The 24,285-nt window shown below is 37.0% G+C and overlaps 1 protein-coding gene across 8 annotated transcripts in view; it reads right to left on the bottom strand.

The window, feature by feature from the left end:
- The window catches only part of NRG1 (neuregulin 1), a 1,029,871-nt gene that overhangs the window by 23,673 nt on the left and 981,913 nt on the right, over positions 1 to 24,285 (bottom strand). For all 8 annotated transcript variants that reach the window (XM_059909709.1, XM_059909712.1, XM_059909713.1 and 5 more), the window contains one exon: positions 8,884 to 9,013. In XM_059909709.1, coding sequence (XP_059765692.1) covers positions 8,884 to 9,013 — 130 coding nt within the window. The remainder of the gene's footprint in view (positions 1 to 8,883; positions 9,014 to 24,285) is intronic.

The raw sequence follows: 24,285 nt of genomic DNA, 5'->3' as shown, positions 1-24,285 counted from the left end.
TGGAAGGAAGTGGAAACAGTTTCTGCATAAGCAAACTGCAGACTGCATTGACTGGGTAGAGGAAGCATATGCAAATGGAAATGTACCTGATCTATAGGCTCTGATTAAATTCTATGGAATTACTTCTAAAAGAATAGGGAGACTGGCTGCCGACATATTTCTTTATTAGCATTTTACTTTAAGCACCCAATCTATCGCTTTCTTCGGAGATAAGAGTACGGTAAATTTAATCTGATTTTGAACAATATTCTTTGGCACGAGTCTGAGCACCTTCCAAGAATTGTATGTCTCAGAAGAATCTGTTTGAATAAGAACCGAGCCCCTATTGTAGCTCCAAAACTATATATACCGTTTGTTTTACTGATCAGATTAGAAGATGGAAATATTTTTTAAAAAATTTTAGTATTTGCTCTTAACATGATAAACTATCTTTGTTCTATATTTGTTCCTCGTGAGATGAAAACTCATAGACAGTTTTGTCTGAACTGAAGCATCATCTCCTCCAACTAGCATCAACTCTTCCCATATCCTCACCTGCACACATCCACACCCTGGGAGAAGGATTCCTTATTTGGCTCTCACATTGCACGCTGCCCTGATCTCTTCCACTGTTCTTACCTATCTGTCTCGTGATTACCTCTTTGTGAGGACGCTGACCACATTCTGATCATTTTATAGCTCTAATGTTTAGCCTGGCTCATGAAGGACTCTCATAAAATGAGATGTTAAACTTTAAAATGTTAAACTGAACCTGGTTGAGGATCAGACTGCAGTGTCCAGTAAAGGACTGTATTAAGGAGACTCTCACAGTCAATTGATTTGCCAGGTACATACAGCTCAATAACCGGCTTTTATTTTTATAGTTTGTGACCGACTCTCTCCTCTGTATACTTCCAAATAATTTTTTATAGGAGCTCCCAGTATCCTCCTTATAGACTCCCTCCCTTAAATAGAAACCTTTAAAATTGTGTCTGGAATTTGGAAAAGACTCTAACTCTTTAACGATAAGTCTATTACCTCAAATTTAAATCCTGTTACTGCAATACCATCTTACCTACGACTCAATAAAGCCATTACAGTCTAGTAACCAAGACTTCTGCACAGCATCAGTACAATAAAAACTGTTCTTAATAATAACCTTAATACATGGTGACAATCCTGATATGCTTGCTTACTATGTAATCGATCATCAACTCATGTAATTTTGTGAAGCAATTTAGTGCTTGGTGTATTTTTTACATTCTAATTGAATAAAATATTTCTCATTTTTTTTGGTGGAGACACTAGACATAGTCAAAGATATTTCCGGAACTCCAAGAAACTTCTAGTTATTTAGGGTTTGCTAATTTTATAAGCCATTATAAATGGTTTTGTGGTTTTTTAAATTTATGGTCAATTTATGAACCATCCTTAGACATCCTTTCTCTTCCTTTCTTTATTTCTTGGTTTCATTAATTTTCATTAGGTCCTCCCTTGATCAGCCAGGAGAAGGGAAACAGGTTTACATATGATATTTTGTCTCTATTTAGTCGTCACTCTACCATGAAATATTCAGACAATTTTTTTAGATAATTTTCTTCCAAAAAAGAAGAGCCCCTATTTTCTATTCACTCTACCTCTGTACTAGTTGGGGTATTTCCTTCATATTGTACAACAGCTGAAACAATTTCTTTGATATCCATGTTTACAAATATCAAGTAATGGAAATGCCAACAGATACATATTGAGGATTATCGGTGTGTTTAAGTGTTAGACGTTAAGGACTTTTGCTCTTACTCCGTAAACCAGAGCTGGCAGTGTACACACCAGGTCAAACAGTGCTAGTTTGTTTTTCTACAGTATCATATTGCAAGGGCTGACTTTTCTCACCCCTTCACTCAGGATTCTGGCTAGAACTCGCCCACTCACTGGCTGAGTATCTGTGTTGTAGATTATTCTTTCCCAAATGGATTGTTACTATTAGTCTGCATTTTTCCAAGATGAACTTCGTTCTGTTATCCACCATGAAGTGAAATTTCTTGAGGTTTGTATATGCTTTTCTAATTTGTGTTTTAGTGTTCTTTATGGTATCATCTGCAAAAGACATTTATTTCCTCAAGGGAATGCCTTCTTCAGTACCATTAAAGAAAATATTAAATATAATATATTCCTTCAATAATATTTCCTTCAGATCCAGCCTTATACCTCCCCATCACTGTTTAGCTAGTATGGATCATTCCATTTCTTTTTTATTAAGATCTGGGGGCTAGTTCTCAATTCTTGAGATAACAGTATACATAGAGTGGCCACAGTAGACTCATGGGTAAATACTGAGGGGGAAAAAAAAAAAATCTAAGTTATCCTGGATCGCCAATGTTGTTTTTCAACATCTAAGACATACAATCCCACTAATGAGGGTGCCAGTGTTTATGAATTAACCCCTCCTTGTTTGAACCCTGGTGCCCTTCCCAAAGCTCTGTTTGTACAGCTTGTTCTGAAATGCTCATCTGTAGATGAAAATCCTTGCCATTGTTTACTCTAACTGATGTATCCTTTACTTTGGGGTCAAACAATTTCATCGGATACGGGCTCAATCTATGTCCCATGCATCTACGTGTCCTTGTGACACAATGACTTATGGACTCGGCTAATTTGTGGTTTGGTTTTCCTCCCTGGAGGATGCCCTTCCCTGTCTCATCACACAGCTTAGCGACTCCGAACTTTATAGTTCCATCTACTCCAGCCTCATTTTATGATGAAACATCTAAATATTCACTTTTGACTTAAATCATTCAATAGAAATATTTCAAAATGGTGCATTTTATTTTAAGTAGACTATATGCTTCTCAAGGTGAGGGCTGCATATACTTTTTTCCCTGACGGAGTCTCTGCCTCTGGCTGGCTGCGGTCCCCCACGGTACATTCCCTTAGCTCCCTAAATTCTCTTCATAGCACTCAGCACACCAATCATTTATAATTAAATTAATTACTTGAAATACATCTGCAACTCACAAGAGCCTACAGACTCCATGAGGACAGAGACCACGTGATTTTGCTCACCACTTCATACCGAGCACAAGCATAGAACTTGTCTCTTAGAAGGAGATCCATAAATATATGTGGCTGCCTAAATGATTTCAGGAGAAAAAAAGGAACCAAGCTCTTAGGAACACTTAGTGTACCTGATTTTACGCCAAACTGCAGCCAAACTGGTTTCTATAAGAACAAAAGGATTTGCTTCCCTCTGTCTTCATGAAAGTCAAAAATGAGTTAATAAATACCTAGGAAGTACATAGCAGGAGTCTAGATACAAGAGGACACAGAAGAAATAGAACACGTGGCCATGTGAAGAGCTGACTATCTACACCTAAGCCACAAGAGTCCTGCCCACTCACAAAGGTTTCTCTCCCTGTCAAATGTTACAGAAGGTAAGTGTCACGCCCACTGTGAAGGACGAACGCTTCCAGAGCTGGCTGGACTCCAGGTTTAACCCAAAATACATCCCTTTGCTCTATTCCAAACTTCTCCTTCTACAGCCATGGTGATGAGGCCACAGGACACAACTTGAATCTGAACCATCACCCCCTTGTTTAATTATGTTAATTCAGCTACTAATATGTTATAAATATCGTCATCCTCCTCATCATTGCTATGCCAGGATTTTATAAAACTTTAACCTTAGCTAGTGTCTTGACTTTCTCTCCTCATCTTACCCGGTCCCCAGATGTCTCTAGCCTGTATGGAAGTCTCTCTTCCCTAAGCACTTGCTATGTTTATGGTATCACTCTCCTGCTCCAGAAGTTACTATGACGCCCGATTAGCTATCACAATGTCCAAAGTCCTCTGCCTGGCTTGCAGAGCTCAGAAACTGACTCTCCTGTCTAACTTAGTTTTTTTGTTTTGTTTTACTTCCCAGAATGGAGCTGCTCATCTAGTTATGCATGTCACTGGGTCTCATGATTACTGCAGCCTCAGTGTCTGCCTGGTATATGGAAAAAACTCCATAAATGATGACAATGTTTATAAAGTCTTCAACTAATTCCAGTCTTTTCCTTCTTTAAATTCTCATTCCCATAACAATCAGCACTGTACCACTTGGGATATAGTCACTTTAACTGATGTACTATTTTAGTTACTCCATTTCCGTAAATAGACTAAGTTCCCAGGGACCAGCGACCATGCTTCATGTTTTCTCTGTGTTTTTAAAAATGCCTGGCATAGAGGTAGCTGTTCTATAAACAAATGTTAATTAATATTTCATTCACTGAGTTTAATTTATTATAACAAATTTGTTGTGATTTTATCTCCTCTAGCTATATATTTTTCATAACTATCTCGATAATAATGTGTAATACAATATAGGCCTTTATATATACTACATGGTTTCATAAAAAATAGACAAAATCATAAGTTCATGTTTAAAGGCACCTCCCATCTTCCTATGTTTTGTTTGCTTTTTGTTTCTGTTTTTTGTTTTTACATATAAGGAAGTTAATGATCAGAGATAGTACATGATTAAATGAATGTCAAATGGAAAGTTATAAAGCTAGCTGGTGGCCCCAACAAATCAAATAAAAACTGCTAGTGTTAAATAAAATGAAGAATTGGGAATTAAATATGATAACACAGTCTGTTAAGACAGGTGTATATATTTTTCCAATGTCTACAGAGAGAATGTAATTCTACCATTTATTTTTTATTATAAGGAAAAAGAAATCTTGCTTCCCCAGAGTTAGAAGTGCTTTAGCAGAAATGAATTCATTTAATTTCACTGACTCCCTGGGAAGAAGTTTGGAGAACATATTAACTCTATGTTATAAATATACTGTCCAGAGAGTTGAAGTGAAAGAGCTCAGACTATTCACCAAAATTGGTGCTTAAAACTCTAATCCCCACATGGGGAAGCCACATCTGCCCATAGGACAGCATCATGGGTTTATAAATACGGTCTGGTATAAAATCATCTTTAGATTAAAAAAAAATCACATCAACATCTTCCAAAAGAGTTCTCTAAGTAAAGCTGTTCAGAAGAGCAGATATACAAGAACAAGGGGACAAAACAAAGAGGAACATCTGGACAATGTCATGTTCAAATTGTCCTGTTTCTTTGAACCATGTGACTACATGGGGTACCAGAGGGTAAAAGACGGAATGATTCTTTTCTGGTTTTTATGCAATCTGGAATAGTAACTGTTTTTTTTTTTTTTTTCCCCAGGATAAATTTTAAATTACTATAGAGAGAAGAGAAATATAAAAGATGAGAAACACCACAGAAATTCCCGCACAGTTCCCAGAGGAGAAGTCCAAGTAACCAGCAAACCTCTCCTCGGAGAAGTGTTTAACTGTTATATGGTTAATCCATTTGGAACACCTTGTTCTAAACAGAGAGACAAAAGAGCTTTGCTGTAAAGTCTTCGACTTCAACTCCCAAAAAGACAACAGCGGATGAGATGACCAGAGAGACTACTTGGAAACTCGCGTGCTTGTGGTGTTTCTGAGTCATGTCTTTAGCCAGGGATAAAGCTGATTTTGAATGATGTGGCACATGCTTCAGAAACGTTTTGCCCTAGACAGATGGACCACGTGGAAACTATGAACTGGCTTCATACACAGGACCATGATGAACCCATGCAACACTTTCGTGTTTTCTGTTTCTATTGTCCAGTGAACAATATAATATCGTAAGACATGGTGTATGATGTGCCTTGGTTTCATTTCTGACTAAACTATTTGCAATGTTATAGATGTTTTTAATACAGGGATTAAAAAACAATTCGACAAATTTAACAAAAAAGGCATGACATATTTTGGATAGTGAACATATTCCAATTCTTCCATCAACGTACTGGCTTGATCTGATGCATCAGTAAAGACATGGTGCAAAAGGGGGATAAAACTGATCAAAAATCATAGATGTCAAAGATTTTCTTTCCAACAAGATCTCGTAATAAGCTTTAACGCTTTTCTGAAAGATTATATTACCAAAAAAAAAAAAGATACAATAAAATTATAATGCCAATTTGCTGAGAACTAGAAGACGATTAACTTGGGGGAAACAGAATATTCATTCGTGGGTTGCTGCTTTAATAACTGTTGGAGGAAGACAACATTTCACTTTAAGATTAGAAAAATATATAACAAGTATTTCTTTCTGGATTGGGCTTAGAATTTAATGAAAAGCTGTGTGGGTGAAAAAAATTCCAGTTGTTGGCACAATACTAAAATGGAACAAATGAACAGCACTTAGGCAATAGCACTTTTTGTATAGGACGTGGGAGGGCCACAGAAGAGCTGAAATTAACACGTGGAAAATAACTGCACTGGTTCCTAAGAGGTATTCAGAAACTATCATATATACTCACTCAGCTTGTAAATCTTTGCAAAGGCTACGGTGAAAAATGATCATGTTTCATTATTATAATTCAAATAGAGTGGTCTCAGATGCTTTTCTAAAGAAGTAAAAAAGAGGAAACATAGATAATCTGGGTACAATTGTATAAAAAGGAGAAGCATTTAAGGAACTATAATTTTAAGTGTTTTTTCCAAGTGATTTATTAAAACATAATTAGGTTGTATGTCTATGACTAGGACAGAATAACAGGATTACCCATATATAATAAATGCACCTCATATTTTACAGATTATAATTCTCAGCTTCTGGTATTTTCTAATTTCATAGAGAAAATCTTACAGGAAACTATAAAATGTGGTCATCCCCCACATACACACTGCTATATTTAAAAAGGATAACCAACAAGGACCTACTGTAGAGCACAGAGAACTCTGCTCAATGTTTATGTGGCAGCCTGGATGGGAGGGGAGTCTGGGGGAGAATGGATACATGAACATGTATGGCTGAGTCACTTTGCTGTGCACCTGAGACTATCACAACATTGTTAATCGGCTCTACTTCAATATAAAATAAAAAGTTAAAAAAAAAATTTGGTCATCCCCATTCACCATGATAAATATGGGGAGGGAGGAATGTTTGGGCTGTATTCACAGCAAGTTGGCAGAACCAAAGTCTAAAACTGACCCATTTTAATTCTTTGCTATAGGTATGTTGAGTTGAATATACTGGTGATCAAAAAGTGGATCTTTAATTTTAAAACAATAAACACTGAGAGTCATAAAATCCTTCAGACCTGAAAGAAATGATTTTTTTTTCTATATACTCTTTCATTTTTATCTTGCTTTAAAGCTTTGAAAAGATTCTTACTTATTAACTTTATCTTGGCTTATAACTATTAACCTATAACTATGAAAGGGATATTTAGTAATTGAAATTAGAATTTTACTCTTGTGATTCCTAGTCTTTTATTCACTACAAAAGTAATAAAGTCTAAAAGCATAAGATACTATAAGGATAATAAAAGTAATAATAAAATAATAATAATAAAATAAATAAAAGACTATAGCTACTTTTATAAGTTGTCTGTTTTCATTGATAAAATCAGCTACACAACCAGCAAAACTTGTCTTCTCTGCTTCTACTCTATTCAAAGGAGAGATTTTGAGGGCAAAAAAGCAGATCTAGGAGGTACTTGCTTACAGCCCTGAGGTCCCACGAGACATTCTACACATAGCCCGTGTCTAGGTCAGCACAGGGAACAGCAAAACATTTCTACCAAAATGGCATTTCTGTTTGGTGTTATGATTTTAAAATACATGTCCTTTAAGATGCATTTTATTACTTACAAACAATGAAGGCTTTCTTAGAAAAGGGACTTAAATATTTGCATACTATTTATATGATGTAAGAGGGAATTGGCCTTCTTAATGATTTCTTGCACCTTTTTTCTCATTTTGCTAATTGCTCTTTCTATTAGCTCAACTGTCTCTCTGACAAACTTGTTCTTCTTTGTCAACATTTGGGTCACAAGCTAGTAATATTCTGGAGCCGGAGATGATTGTTATGATGATATGTTTTTTTTCTCATTTAGGACAAGCACTGCTACTTTAGAACAGCTCTTAGTCAACTGCAAAATAAATGTGTATTTTTCACCGCATATTTAAATATCTTTTACCACATCAAATTATTTGAGTCCATGGACCACACAGAGCCTAAATATCAAGCGTAGACTAAAAATGCATGGCACAATAAACACGTGCTTTTTAATGAGACCTACTAATTTTAACTGCAAGGTTTAAATATTTAATGTAACCTTACTGACAACATCTTTGTTTAATTCTGTCTGTTGAGAGAGAATAACTGTGATACTTCTTAATGGTTCACTAACTCCTTCAGGTCATTGGAGAGAGTGCCATTCTAAATACATCTATAAATAACTGTAGTACATGAAAGAACACTCTGCCTTCTCCATGCAATGATGCTACACACACTAACTGCATTTCCAAACAAATGCAAGTTGCTGGTTTTTCATTAGTGAGATCGACCTAAATTCCATTTTTAAAAAGGAGTTATAAAAGAATAAGCTAATGCCAAGTGTAACAGACGTGTCAGTAAAGAATCTTCTGCCCTTCTGCTTCTTTTAGTTGTTCTATTCGTTTTGCAGGTGCCACTGGGGTAAAAAGGAACATCATCTTACAGCTTCATCCATACATTGGATGGACACGTAGGTATCCAAAGTTCCAGACCTCTACGATATTTGCACACCTCTCTTAGGTAACAACGAGGAAAACCACGAGGAAAGCAACTTTATAAATATGAAGGCAAAAAAAAAAAAAAAAAAAACCCACCTTGAAAAAAGCAAAATAACATTCTGGATATAACAGAGAAGATGATAAATGGTATGAACTTTTCACAACACTTTAAAAATAAAACAGCATTATTCAAAGGATGCAACGAAATTGGAAAAAGCAGCAACAATACATCATGAGACATGGAATCATCTAAAAGAAGCAGTCATGGACATAAGCCACACAGAGGATTTCTTTTCTTACTTGCACAAGTATCTTGAGGGGTTTGAAAGGTCTTTCACCATGAAGCACTCGCCTCCATTCACACAGAAAGTTTTCTCCTTCTCTGCACACTTGACAAGATGGCTTGTCCCAGTGGTAGATGTAGATGTGGCTGGATAAAAGATAAAGAAGGGGAAAGGTTTATACCCATCTTTCCCTCTTCTAAGCAGCCTTTAATCTTAAATTCTCTTAAAAGGAAGAGTTCATATAACATACGGCATACTCCACTAGACTTTCAGGCTTAATAAACAACAGCAAAGACGTTAAGTACTTTCTGGGTGTAATTAAATATAATAAAATTATAAAAGGGTAATTATAGTTAATTAATTTAATTATAATTAAATAGGCAACAGGTTCAACATTTCTTATAACTAATACTTTATCTTCTAAGAAAGTTGGAAAAGAGAACATCTATTGTCATTAAGAAAAATACATTTTCCAGGAAGGCTCAAAAATAATGACATAAATTCATATCAGTGCAACTGAATGTAGATATCAATTTTTAATGGCAACTCATTGATAAAATTATTTTATTTTGAAATTATGTGTTATATGTGTATGGACTTGATATTTTTTAGACATAATGTATAGCAAAGAAAAATACAAGGTGGCTTATTTGTTCCTAATGAAAAAAATATTACTAATTGAGTATGTATTAATGTATAGATCAGGGGGCATTCTGTTCAAAATTTCCATTCTATTCTAATTTCTACTCAGAAGAATTATTATTGAATGTCTGATTGCCATCACGCTTTTGAAGAAATGCAAAGACAGTCTAACATTGCTGCAAATGTAGAATAAAGCACTGCAAAATTCATCCATTCTGAAGTAGGAGTAGAAACAAGTTTTAATTTTGGTTTGCAACATCTTCATGTGATAAATCAGTCTTCATCTGATTATTCATTTGCCTTCAAACTTCACAGTTATTGGAAAGTCAGGCTGACACTGATTGCTCCACCATTAGGTGCAGGGATTAAATGAAGCCAAAGTCCTGAGACTGTAAGAGCATTTAGTCTCAGAACTTCTCCCCACTTACAGTATTGGGAGCACCTTAAACACTGCTCAGTCTCAACCCCAAACAGTCTAACTTACAACATAATGTTTATCACTGACATTATCAGGATGAAATGTTAAGCCAATGTGTCCAGCCAATGAAGATTCTATTTGCTCTCCCGGGGTAGGGAGAGTCCATCTTCAGAGGTAAGTTTTTCTCGTCGATTATCTGACTCATTCTTAGTGACTTTTAATTCTTTGTCTTCCTTATCAATTTCTATTTTACGATTTGCATGTGAAACTCAGATGCCCTTGCTTATTTTATTTGACCTGTCGTATTTTTCCATTTTCTCCTGCCTTTCTTTTTCATTTCCTTCACAAGCGCACATTTTGCTTTGACATTTAACCTAATTGTGACCCTAACTCTGCTTGATTTTTACTCTACCTGATTGAAATACTCAGCATCTGATTATTCAGTTTCTAAATGAGTCGAGGCCTTTCTTGTCTCTTATTCTCCTGTCTAAGGCATGTTTGGGACCATTTCTCTGTTCTCACCATAGCTTTCAGGAGGAACAGCAAAGGACAGTCAAAATGATTTGCCCTTTGGAGACAGATCTGGTTCAAGTCCCATCTTCTACTAGCTTTGTGTCCTTGAGCAAGTCACCTAACCATCCAGATGGTCAATTTTCCCATTTAGAAAACAGGGTAAGGGCACTCTTACAGGACTCTTATAGAAATAAAAGGAATAGCAGGTATGATTACTGAACAAGTAGGGAAGAATCTTAATTTTGGTATCTATCAATCGGATGTAAAATTTGATAACAGAAATCTGAAGATTTCAAAGAGGCATGCTTTCCTTGAATCATTACTATGGGTAATTAAGAACTGGGTCAATTTTCAAATTATTCCAACACAAAGTCCTTTTCAGAATGCATTTCCAGATGTCCAGCTCAGGTCTACAAACCCAACCAAAAGAACCAAGGAGAGTGAGGAGGGAGGTGATTTTACCCTCTGCCAGCAGCTACACTTTTCCCATCTTTATCAGGAGGAGGGGAAACATAACTTGCATCCTTTGGTCTATAAAATCATAGTATAGACAATTTCTACACATCACTTAGCATAGATTTTAACATAATATTATATCTTCATGTGAAAAACTGTTTACTTAGGTGCTATGGATATTTTCATCCATGGCAACTGCTTTTAAAAAAATATTAGGAGGGAGTTTGTCTTAAATGTTAAAGGTTTTGTGCTTACGAGTTTCAACTGCTGACAGGGATCTATGGGATGACAAATTGGGCAGAGTATTTTTGCCGAGGGGACCACCTGCAGTGTTCTGTCACCATCATTCCTGCAAAGGAGCTCTGAGCCTCAAGCAGACCCCAGTGGTCCCTGAATTCCTGACAGGCTGCTAAGAATTACCCCTCATCCAAACTGGGCAGCAAACAGTGCAGCAGGCTCTTTCAGAACAAATGCTGAGGCTTTTATTAAAAACAACAAAATCAACCCCCTCCTCACCAAAGCAGACCCTCCATATTAATTGCAAACTTACAATGAAAATTAGCTGTGACAGAAACAAGAGACAGAAACATCATACCTATTCCTTGGATTTTCTGATCTTGCGTTATCAAATAAGTAGGATTAAGAAATGTGGGTTAAAACTAGAAACAATTCTTTTTTTTTCAGTCCTTTAAAAGTATTTTTCTTGACATGATTATCCTTTGAATTATCCTGCAGCTCTGACACATTCATTTGAAAAATTCTTAGATCATGACTTGACACTTAGGAATGGGATAGTGGATAATAAAATAATTCTTGGAGAAAATGAAGTAGCAACTCTCTTACGTGTCATGGACTATCCTGCTTAGCGCTTTTATCCTTCAGTAGCAGCGAGAACAAAAATGATCATGGAATTGCAAAGCAGCAGGTAACTCCCAGGTGACACAAAGTGTGGACCAACTGGGTACAGCTGTTCTGAACCAACAGCCAAACACAGGAATAAGTTGTAATTGTCAGAAGAACCTGGGATCTGGATGGTGATATATGCACCTTTCAGATTTTTGCCAAGTTTCCTTCCATTCTCCTTAGTTGACTTCAGCGCAGTCAGCCCTAAGCAGATCTATAAATTTTGCAGTGATATCCTTTCTCGTTGGCCTATATACGCTGTATTGCTAAGTCAGTTTCTGTTTGGTAATTCTGCCAGAAATTAATGAAACAGACAAAGCAGGTTCTCAAACCAAACTGTGGAAACAGCATTCTTTCTGGGGGAGCTGGCAGGAGTTTATCAGGGGTAAAGCTAACAGTTTTGCCAACAGAATGTGTTTTTGATGTATAAAAGATGACCTTCATAGCTGTTTCTGGAAGTAGGTGACATAGATCTCACTCATTCAGTCCTTAATAAACACTGCTTCCCTCGGCTTTGTAACTAGTTTGTCATAATCTGGGAGTCTGTCAACTTCTAGTAAGTGCTAACTGGACAGCAATTAGGAACACTGATAAATGTGACTTCATTACTTTTACGTTTGTCATTTATATGAACGTTTTATCCCAAACACACTTTCCTTGGGATGTTACCAATTACAAAAGTATAAGGAAGAAAGTATAAGTACAGCAGTTAACTTGTTACCAGAGAATTTCTTCCGAGTGTTTTACTCTCCACCCCGTCTGTCTTGGTAGCATAGATCAGGACTAGGGACCATTCTGGGGAAGTCTGAACAGTTCTCTGACTTAGCCAAGGATTTGGACACTAAGATTACCATTTAAAGATTCCCCAAATCCTGCACCAGGAAATAGGATTCCTTCCTTTCTAGCCTCCCCTCCCTTCCCTAACCCTTCTCCTCCCTCCCACCCTCCTTCCCTCCCCCTCCCTTCTTTTTTCCTTCCTTTCACAGTTCTTTAAAGACCGCCTATTATATGCGAGGCATAATAATAACAACTAAAGTTACTGAGGTTGAAAATTGTAAGACTGTAAACAATTCTCCCTAAAAGGAGATCTTTATAGATGAAATGTAGTGAAATGACCCTGGAGTTAGCTGAGAAGAATCAGGGGGCCAAGGCACAATTTTGCCAATTACTAGCGGTGGGACTCTGGTCCAGCTACCTGCCTCAGTATACTCAGCTGTAAAAATGAGGTATCGCAGGGTTGCTGCAAAGTTTGATAAAACACTTTGTCAGTTGCAAAACTGCACACAAATAGAGGATATGTTTCCATTACTAACGGCGTAAATATGGAACAAAGAGAAGCAAAAACATTTCTGTCCAGACACTGTAAGTACATATAATCAAGCCTCGAATGTTGTTTCTTAGCAAATTATTCTTCTACAAAATGTGAAGAGATAGTCTGATGTGGAGGGGTAACCACTGAATGATTGCAAAGCATCAAGTAAATATCAATAATTTACTCTATTTAACTTTTTCACAACCACTGTCAATAATTTATACCCATTCAATTGGCTTACAAAATAAAACTGAAGAACAATCTGAGTTAAAAGAAAAAGAAGCTATCTTAAATGTGTAATTATTTTCAACTTTCCAGATCCACACAATTCTCCAATATTTCTTTAAAAAATTTTTTTTATTGAAGTATAGTTGATTTACAATATCATGTAAGTTTCAGGTGTAATTCTCTAATATTTCTGACCGAGTTTCCAAGTTACATGAATTCATTGTAGTTATAATCTTGTGTGTTATTGTAACAGTTTAAAAACTCTAAAATATTTAAAAATAGTATGATGTCCATAGAATATGGGCCATAGTATAAACTTTGTTTATAACTCAACATTTTGGAAATCACGTACTATTGCACACTTTAGTAAATACACAGAATAAAACTTTGAGGAGTAATTAAGTGTTCTCTGCTCATTACTCAATATTTTCCCATGGAATCACACAGTATTTCCTATAGAATGCCAGCCTTTTTCTGCTCAGAGACAGGCTAAAAAGAAAATAATGCTGGAAAGGATGGTTCCCTATCTTGCTCGTGTTAAGTGGTGTTTTCTTTATCAGTGAAGTAGACAGCACTAACAGACCAGGGCCATTACACAAATGCAAACTACTGATAAGAAGCCAGTCTCTTCCTCTTTGACAATTAGCAGGAATTAGTATGAGTGTATAGTGTTTACCCCAAGAAGCAATCATTAGCTCCTATCTTCCCTGAGCGAATGAGCCCTGACTAGGAGTTTTTAGGACAATTCTTAACGATTTACTCGCAGAAGATTAAATCACTCTCTGCAGTTTTCTCAATAACATATACAAATATTAACAATTTTTATATTCTAACATGAAACTGTCAATCGCTACAAAGTTGTAGGTTTTTTTTTAAAATCCTTACCTGTGATATCTTCCATGGCTATGTATTTAGAAATCTGCATGCATTCTTACTCTTTGATCTCCCAGTTTAAAAAAAAAAAATCTGAAATTATTATTCTTGCTCAGAATATAGCTCCTCAGCTATTATGTACCAGAGCACTTAGAACTTCTGCTGGGAAGAAATGCTTATGTGGTTCCTGAAAATGACGCTCTGGCTCAGAAGCTGAGCAGGAAAAAGCCGTGCCACCTAATGCAGCTTCTATAGATGCCAACGGATGGACGGGGGAGGCATTAGTTCTCCAAATGAAAATCCACAGCCAGACTCAGAACCACTAAAGCATCACCATTCTGGGTTGGGATTTTTTTGCAAGTAGTAATTCAATCCGTTGCTGAATAGCAAATAGGTACTTGAGAAAAAAATGATAGGAGAAGATCAAAGAAACCCATCCTGACTTGGAGGTTCCCAGAGCCCATCTCCTTGGCCTCTCCTCTACTGAACTCTGCTATAGAAACAAACAGGGAAGCCAGGGAAGAACCATCACGAGACCAGAAATGGAACCAGAACTTTCTAAAGCAGAATTAGGGCATCTCAATTCATGGACCTCAGGACTTGGTAATATGGTAGATTACCTACAAGGTGAGAGTCTGTCCAAAGAATAAGCCAACACCAAGGGCTGATGGAGGTTAACTGGTTTAAGTAGTGAACTTGAGCTTTGGCATCATAACACACATAGGATGGTGGACCGAAAAGAATCTTCACATATTGTATAATTTATCCCATATTGAAAAAGAGGATACAGATCATCTCAAAAGAACAGTTCTGCAGTCTTTCATCAAATACCTCCGGCTAAAAATTCACAAAAGTGTACAGGCTGCCCAAGGTCACGTAAGTGAATTTGGACATGCTTGTTTTCCGTTTTCTGACATGTACAGTGGGGCTGAAGTAGATTAATAGGATTGCCTTTAGATCCCTCCCTCCCTTACAAGCTCTCAGGGCAGACCCTATTTTTTCTTCTTCTTCAGCAGAATGAAAAGTGACCCTTGGGTGTTTCTCCTCATAAAACAAAATTCTAATTTTTGTTGTAACACTGAGCTCATTTGTAGCTAAACAGAAAGCAGATCCTAAGTTCCCAGCAGTTGCTGAGCAAATGCTTTGGTGTCATTAGATAGTGTTCTCCTTAGAAAAATAAAAATTGTCAACAAAGGTTATTTTTCAAACACAGAAGTGGCTTTTTTTTTTTTTTTCTTTTTTTCTGACAGCACATTTCACTCATGACACAGTGTAATCATTCTAGTCTACTACTTCTTAGAGCAACATGTCAATGGCATAAATGCCTTCTAGGATGTCTTAGCTTTTCTAAAGAAGAAGGAGTCTCCTCCCACAGTGGATGGCTGGCCGGGTGGTTACAAGAAAGCTACATCTTCTTCCTTACAAAGCCAATAATCTTCTCTTAGCTAAGAAGCCAGCTCCAGAAATACAGTTCTGCTATATATTTTCTACTAATCACTGACAGTTTTATCTGAGTATAAAATTTCCATAGCCAGAAGTCAACGAACTTTCAAGCTGTTCCTTGAATCTTTTCCCATCAACACCTATTCTAAAGGAATAAGATCCATCTAGCCTACAAAGCAAATATTAGCAGTCAGTTGACTGGCTTAATTTGATATATTTATAGATCTCATCAGGCTAAAGGTAGAAGGGGCACATTCTTTACTGTATTCTGCATATTTTACCAGTATCAATTTGGTTGGGAGAAGGTCATGTCAATGTAGAAAATGTTAACCTGTCATTTTCCAAATTAGTCAAAAGTTTGGAGCATCAAACAGAACACATCAAAACAAAGGGAACTGATCAAGGATTCAGTTACTTGGCGAGCTGCTGAAATTACCATGTGACATTTAATGACATAGGTTAATTTATTCATCAACCAAAATACACTTAGAAATGAAAGTAGACGAAAGGTCAAAAGACAGAAACTATGCGGCAAATTCATTATCTTATTCATCAAATTAAAAAAAAATCATGGCATATCAAAAATAAAAGCCATATGGTCATTTCAATAAATAGAGACTCAACACTGATGAGATTGAAAATCAATTTCTCTAAAACTATCTACAAAGTATTCTTACCCCCAAAAATCAAATCTGAATTTAATCAAGCATTCAGATACAGCTACTAATTTACAGGAAGAACACAGGTCAGAGGAACATGTAAAAGAACACCATGGGATGCAATCAGCAAAGCCCAATCTATGGAGAACCATACAGTGAAAATTACCTGATTTCTTAAAAAAAAATTAAAAGAAGATAAAAAGACAAAGAGAGCTAGAGCTAGAGACAGACCAAAGGGTGAGAGAAAAGAAAAACCTAAAATATAGACATTAAAAAGAGACATTAAACCAATTGCAATGAGTGAAACTTATTTGGATCCTGATGTAAGAGGAAATCTGATCACTGATTACAAAGGGTTATCATTAATTGGTATATGTGTCATATACTACCCAAAGCAATCTACTGATTCAATGCAATCCCTATCAAACTACCAATGGCATTTTTTCACAGAACTAGAACAAAAAATCTCACAATTTGTCTGGAAACACAAAAGACTCCGAATAGCCAAAGCAATCTTGAGAAAGAAAAACGGAGCTGGAGGAATCAGGCTCCCATACTTCAGACTATACTACAAAGCTACAGTAATCAAGACAATATGGTACTTGCACAAAAACAGAAATATAGATCAATGGAACAGGATAGAAAGCCCAGAGATAAACCAATGCACATATGGTCACCTTATCTTTGATAAAGGAGGCAAGAATATACAATGGAGAGAAGACAGCCTCTTCAATAAGTGGTGCTGGGAAAACTGGACAGCTACATGTAAAAGAATGAAACTAGAACACCCCCTAACACCATACACAAAAATAAACTCAAAATGGATTTAAGACCTAAATGTAAGGCCAGACACTATCAAACTCTTAGAGGAAAACATAGGCAGAGCACTCTATGACACAAATCACAGCAAGATCCTTTTTGACCCAACTCCTAGAGAAATGGAAATAAAAACAAAAATAAACAAATGGGACCTAATGAAACTTAAAAGCTTTTGCACAGCAAAGGAAACCATAAACAAGATGAAAAGACAACCCTCAGAATGGGAGAAAATATTTGCAAACGAAGCAACTGACAAAGGATTAATCTCCAAAATTTACAAGCAGCTCATGGAGCTCAGTATCACAAAAACAAACAACCCAATCCAAAAATGGGCAGAAGACCTAAATAGACATTTCTCCAAAGAAGATATACAGATTGCCAACAAACACATGAAAAGATGCTCAACATCACTAATCATTAGAGAAATGCAAATCAAAACTACAGTGAAGTATCACCTCACACCGGTCAGAATGGCCATCATCAAAAAATCTACAAACAATAAATGCTGGAGAGGGTATGGAGAAAAGCACTCTTGCACTGTTGGTGGGAATGTAAATTGATACAGCCACTGTGGAGAACACTATGGACGTTCCTTAAAAAACTAAAAATAGAACTACCATACGACCCAGCAATCCCACTACTGGGCATATACCCTGAGAAAACCATAATTCAAAAAGAGTCATGTACCACAATGTTCACTGCAGCACTATTTACAATAGCCAGGACACGGAATCAACCTCAGTGTCCATCGACAGATGAATAGATAGAGAAGATGTGGCACATATATATAATGGAATATTACTCATCCATAAAAAGAAACAAAATTGAGTTATTTGTAGTGAGGTGGATGGACCTAGAGTCTGTCAAACCGAGTGCAGTAAGTCAGAAGGAGAAAAACAAATACCGTATGCTAACACATATATATGGAATCTAAAAAAAAAAAAAAAAAAGGTTCTGATGAACCTAGGGGCAGGATAGGAATAAAGACGCAGACATAGAGAATGGACTTGAGGACAAGGGGAGAGGGAAGGGTAAGCTGGGATGAAGTGAGAGAATGGCATTGACATATATACACTATTAAATGTAAAATAGATAGCTATTGGGAAGCAGCTGCATAGCACAGGGAGATCAGCTCAGTGCTTTGTGACCACCTAGAGAGATGGGATGGGGAGGGTGGGAGGGAGACGCAAGAGGGAGGGGATATGGGGATGTATGTATACGTATAGCTGATTCACTTTGTTGTACAGCAGAAACTAACACAATATTGTAAAGCAATTATACTCCAATAAAGATGTTAAAAAAAATTGGTATATGTGTCAAATGCATTATGGTTATGTTTAAAAATAGCCCTTATCTTTCAGAGATACATGCTGAAATATTTATACACTGAATAATAAGATGTCTGGGATTTACTTTAAAATAGTAAGAGGGAAGGGAAGTGAGTGAAATCAGGATAAAACAAAACTGATAACTGCTGAACTGGATGATGGCTCCATGGAAATTTGTTATATATCATTCTTTGTACTTTCATATGTTCAATATGCATGTTTAAATTTATACATATATATGTACATGTTTTAATATATGCTTATATACATTTAAAACTTAAAAATGCAAAAATATCAATTTCAGCCTTTTCAAAACATGTCTTTATAAAGTGGAATTAGAATGATACTCTGTGCAACCTAAAGATGCTGATCGTTAGCCACCAATCTAAATCATACTTAACCCTGAAACTCCTGGAGGGGTGGTTTCCTTAATATCAAGAACAAGCCAAGAATGGTGACTACTGGTGCTACTATTTAACACTGCTCTGAAAGTTCTAGCCAATGCAACAAGACAGGAATAACAAATTGTGGTACAACTGTAGGAAATGAGGAGATAAAATAAGCACTATTAGAAGATGATATGATTGGATACCAGTAATACCTAGCAAGAAAAACTAATAAAATAAAAGGATTATATTCGCAACAGCAATAGGAACTATAAATCAATTAGGTCAGCTAGGTGTGAACCTAACAATAAATACGCAGAATAGGAGATACTTTCAAAGGGTAATATATTAAGAAGGGGAACTGGGTCTGTGCTTGGGGTAGAAGAAGGCATTATATTAAAGGGAAAAGCAAATGAATTTATGGAGGTAGAAAAATGAATGTCATGTTCAGTGAAAGGTGTAGTTCAGTTTGGGAGATGGATCATAAATAGGGAGGTGAAGTTAATGAGGCTATAAAATAATAATACATCCATATTAAAGAAGCCCTTGGCAACCTGGCTGGAATTAATATTTAATCTGTAGGTCATGGAGAGAGTTGGGTTTTTGCTTATGGCCGTGATTAATAAAATTAATGGCCTATTCTATAGCTTTTGGAAAGGGAGAAAAACGGCGATGAGGAGACCAGTGAAGAAGCTGATACAAAGGTCTAGATGAGAAGGGAAGATTGCTCAAAGTAGCACAGTAATGATGGGAGAGGAATCAGCACCATACTGAAGAATTAACACTACTTTGTATTCATATACATTAAAATTAAGCAAGAACCAAATGCTGGGGTTTGTATTTCACACCTTGTATTGCACCTCTTTCTAAGGCATTCAAACTGCCTAACACACGTTTTCTTTTTATTCTTCACACAATCTAGGAAATACCCATGACATTATTAGACAGAGGAGCTGTGGCCCATTCTCAATACTCAATAGTCATTGGTAAAATTAAAATGTCAAGTCTTATAGCCACAACTACATGACTAACGCTTTCCTAATTTAAGTATACCATGCCTGTTGATATAAAGGAACCCATGACGAGCAGACAGTATCATAGTTGGCCTGAAATTCTAAGTTACACAGATGATCAAGGTAGTGATATTCCTGAAAGTTATGAAAGCATCTCCCTGACAGGAAATGATTCCCGACAAATCATTTTAAGTAATCTATATTTTCAGTGTCGTGCATAAAGGCGCCTCTATAGAAGTATAGAAAAAAAATGGGGTCCGGACAACACACATGCCATCTTCCAAGGGTTCCAGGTTGGAGCCAGGCCTCTTTGATCAGTGGATCTGTAACACAACAAGCCTGAAGAATATTCCTTAGAAAGGCACCTTTGCAGCTCTAAAACCCCAGACAGTCCATTGTTACACACCATTTAGCCAAGTTTCAGCAATTCTGTGTTTGTGTGATGGCTGTAGACATAAAGAGCCAAGCTCTGGTTCCATAAGTTCAGCATTTTCCTCACTGAGGCCAAAGGTTGCTGCATATAAAGGAATGAAGCCGTAAAAGTATGTTCAGAACATAAGAATCTTGCTCTCTAACACTTGGCTAATTTCAGTGCGCGTATTTTCCCAGAACTCCCTGGAGTTCCTTGTTCCCAGGTTTGTGATCAGAATAGCAAAACATCCCTCTCTGTAAGAGGATGTGTCATAAAATGTGTATCTGCAGTTTTTAGGGTCCTAGCACAAATTCTATGTCACCAAATAACACACGGAAACCTAACTTTTTTCAATACCGCTATTGCCGTTTACACGTGGCCAATCTGAACAGGAATAAAACAAGGTTTCAAAAACACAAATAACTTTATTTACTTATTTATTTTTCTTTAGTATTTTTTAAATTGAAGTATAGTTGATTTACAATGCTGTGTTAGTTTCTGCTGTACAGCAAAGTGATTCAATTATACATATATACATTCTTTTTTTATATTCTTTTCCATTATGGTTTATCATAGGGTACTGAATACAGTTCTCTGTGCTATACAGTAGGACCCTGTTGTTTCTCCATTCTATATATAAAAGCTTACATCTGCTAACCCCAAACTCCCACTCCATCCCTCCCCCAAACCCCCTCCCCCTTGGCAACCACCAGTCTGTTCTCTATGTCTGTGATTCTGTTTCTGTTTCATAGATAGGTTCATTTGGAAAACACACATAACTTTAAATGCTTCATCTCAAGAAAACTTTTTGCCCTGCCCCCCAGAGGACCAGCTGGTCTCATAATACTTAGTTCATCACAGGTCTTGTTTTTCTAAAGAACATATTCTTTTTAGGTTAGACGTGGGGATGGGGATGGGGGGAGAAAATGTGACAGTCAAATCCTGCGCCTTTACAGGAACTGGGCCAAAATTATAAATTAACCTTGACTACATTATCCCTAAAGAAGCTTTCCTTCAAGCCTTGGGGTTTTTGTGGTGTTTTGTTTTCAATTTCTGGGCCCCGACACTCAAGCTGAACAGACACCTGTTTTTCTACTGTTGCCATTAAAGCTTGTTGTTCAATAAAAAAGGAAACAGACAGGTGCACACTTTGAACTCTTTTTCCAAAGTACACAATATTTTTTAAAAAACTGGAGCCATGTGTTCAGTGTCTTACTGTCATCATTTGGTCTAGCTGTTTTATATATCTACACCATTCGCTTGCTGGAAAAACTCAATGGAAATCATCATCCTGCTTACAGGTAAACCAAAAAGGGCACGCTGAAGTACGTCATGAAAGAAAGGTAGAGTAGAGGTCAAGGTCTTATCTGAGCTGCCTGGCTATTTCCCTGCACTGCCAGAAACAGGGAATATTAAGAAGGTCCATACGTAGAATCTTAGTTGTAATTTATTAGTTTTTTTTTCCTGGCGTTGATATATCTATCTGTGTATATGGACTAATAAAACACTTCCATCTCCTGAAGCTATAATAATTCAGAATGGCTGAGGTCTTCCCCCCTTTCAAATATAAACCATTTCTGTAGACAGTACAAGTCTGTTTAATACAGATCTTTGTTCTTTCCATCCATTACTAAGGTGCTTCATAGTCAAACACGGATGAGGGAAACAGTGTAAAGCAGGGAAGTGGGGCTGTGTGAGCACATCAGCTGTAAGGGAACCACGGCTCTACAAAGCCACCCCAAATTCAAAGCAGGCAGAACCCAATTCTTGGCCAGGTCCACTTTGCCAGTTTAATTCCCATAGAGTTCCTGCAGAGGAGCCAAATGTCTTCAGTTGAGATCTGTCATTTATGCAAAAGCTTTTAAGAAGTCAAACACTTTGCAAGACCAAATAGTAAATCTAGAAGGAATCTGCATTGCTCTTCTGCTCACGTAGGCATTGCCAACACCTAGTGAGAATTCTCCAATTCAGTAACTACTGAATCCAGCGACTACCATAATGGGAAGACACAGGCAGTGTTATGATTCTGAACCCCACTATGGGAGAGTTCACAGACGACAGGCAAGTTCTGGTTATATTTCTTAGCAGAAACAAGGCTTCCTAGGCAATGGAGATCTTATTAATAAGAAGAAACCAGACCTTGGACCCTATTCTTTGAAAAGACCTGTTTGATTCATGGCTTTTCCCTTAAGAACGCCTTACTTCTGAAGAATAGTGAAATATAGAATGCTTTTGTTGAAAGAGTCAGAGATTTTTTCTTGATTACACACCTTTCTGGTGTGTTGGATACTCAATCCCAGGGATGTAAATGTCTTCATAGAGATCAGTTCCAGATGGGTGATCTTTTCTGTTGAGAAACTCGCTTCTCCCTGCACCTTAATGCCTAATGTTCTATACCCAAAACTAGAGCGCTTAAATTTTTCTCAAAGTCTGAAGAACTCAGGGAAGTGAGTCATAGTTCTACAGATGCCACACAAGTTCCTGGAATTAAATGGTGATAATGAAAAAAGGATCTTAATTAGAAGACAGATGTTGTTAGAACTCAGTAATCCTTCACTGCCCCTTCACACTGTTTTCCATTAAAAGGTTATCAGAACCTGTCAAGTGGTTACACGGATCCATCACAGCCACTAGATTAGGCCTCAAGTGCATGCTTGGGAAGCTAACTCTCTACTTGCCAGAGCACTCTGTGTGTGTGTGCGCGTGTGTGTACGTGTGCATGTGTGTGCGTACGTGTGTGTTCATGTGTGTGCGTATGTGTGTGTGCACGTGCACGTCTGTGACTACAGCTTTCCTTCCTTAGAAAACCAAACTGCACTCTGTTACCCATTGGCTTAAAGCCTGCTTTATATTCTTAGATTTGTTTTGTAGAAAAAAAGTGACAGGAACTGAAGGATTCATTGGTAAATAAGGATGGACGCTATTTTGTCCTTAACGCAATCTCATCACTCCTGGAATCAAAGCTCTTTCCCTCTTGGGCCTTTATAAGGGCCCAAGATATCCCATGATTCCCCCCCATTTTTGCTTTCTAGACTTCTTGTGGCTTTTTGTCTAATCAGTTGACATTAGTCCATCATAAAGCCAAATGTAATTTTAAGCAGGCTGAATAAAAACGAATTCATTATTTACTAATATTACTAAAATATATGATTATCCTTTAAAGTATTTCAAATTCAATTTTATCCTTTGCCAAATTCAGTCCTCCAAATATCCACCTAGTGATTTTGTCTGTTTTCATTTTTTGTTTGTTTGTTTGTTTTCAGGATTTGAAGACCATTTCATCTGTGAATTATTTTAGTTGTAAATAACACATTTTAGTTGCTCAAAGGTGAGCAAGCAGAACACACGGATGAACAGATGGAAGTTGTAAGTGAAAGCATAGTGTCAAAATATTTCTTCTAAAGTCAGAACTAGGCATTGGCAAATCCACAGTAATAACCACAGAAAATGTTGGCCATGCATATTTTTAAAACAAAAAAAAAACCTTACCCACGAATGTCAGAGAGAAAGTAAACAAAAAAGTAGTCTGATGGTGGATGGTAGAGAAGGAGAGAGAACAGGAAGGATTTTGCTTCTAGGAAAACTTAGCACTTCTCGGGACCCAATGGTGAATCTGAAGTTCAATTCAATTAGAAACGTCTGGGATGCCAGTTTTGTGATATAAAGAAGGATGTAACATCCTTCAGGGAATAAACTTAGTCACAGGAGGGTTTACTGCAACTGGTAGGATTTTTGATGCCCAAGTGAAAGGTGGTTGCTTCCCTCAGTTTGTTCTTTCCTGTTGAATGCACCATATTCCTTGGGCTGAGAGGCTGGAAAATTGCAATTTATGGTGAAGTCTAGCTTCAAATCCTGACATGAAGTTGGGGTTTCCTATGCAGAACTCTAATAGTAGCAACATGGCAACAAGAAAACTTAACAGAAATTGAAGAAGTCTAACGAAATGGAATCTATTAAATGGGCAATGTGATCTATGTTGCTGGAATCACATTCTAGAGACAGGCAACCCAAGT

This window comes from Balaenoptera ricei, chromosome 21 (genome assembly GCF_028023285.1).
Source record: "Balaenoptera ricei isolate mBalRic1 chromosome 21, mBalRic1.hap2, whole genome shotgun sequence".
NCBI lineage: Eukaryota > Metazoa > Chordata > Mammalia > Artiodactyla > Balaenopteridae > Balaenoptera > Balaenoptera ricei.
This window is presented reverse-complemented; position numbering and strand designations above follow the sequence as displayed.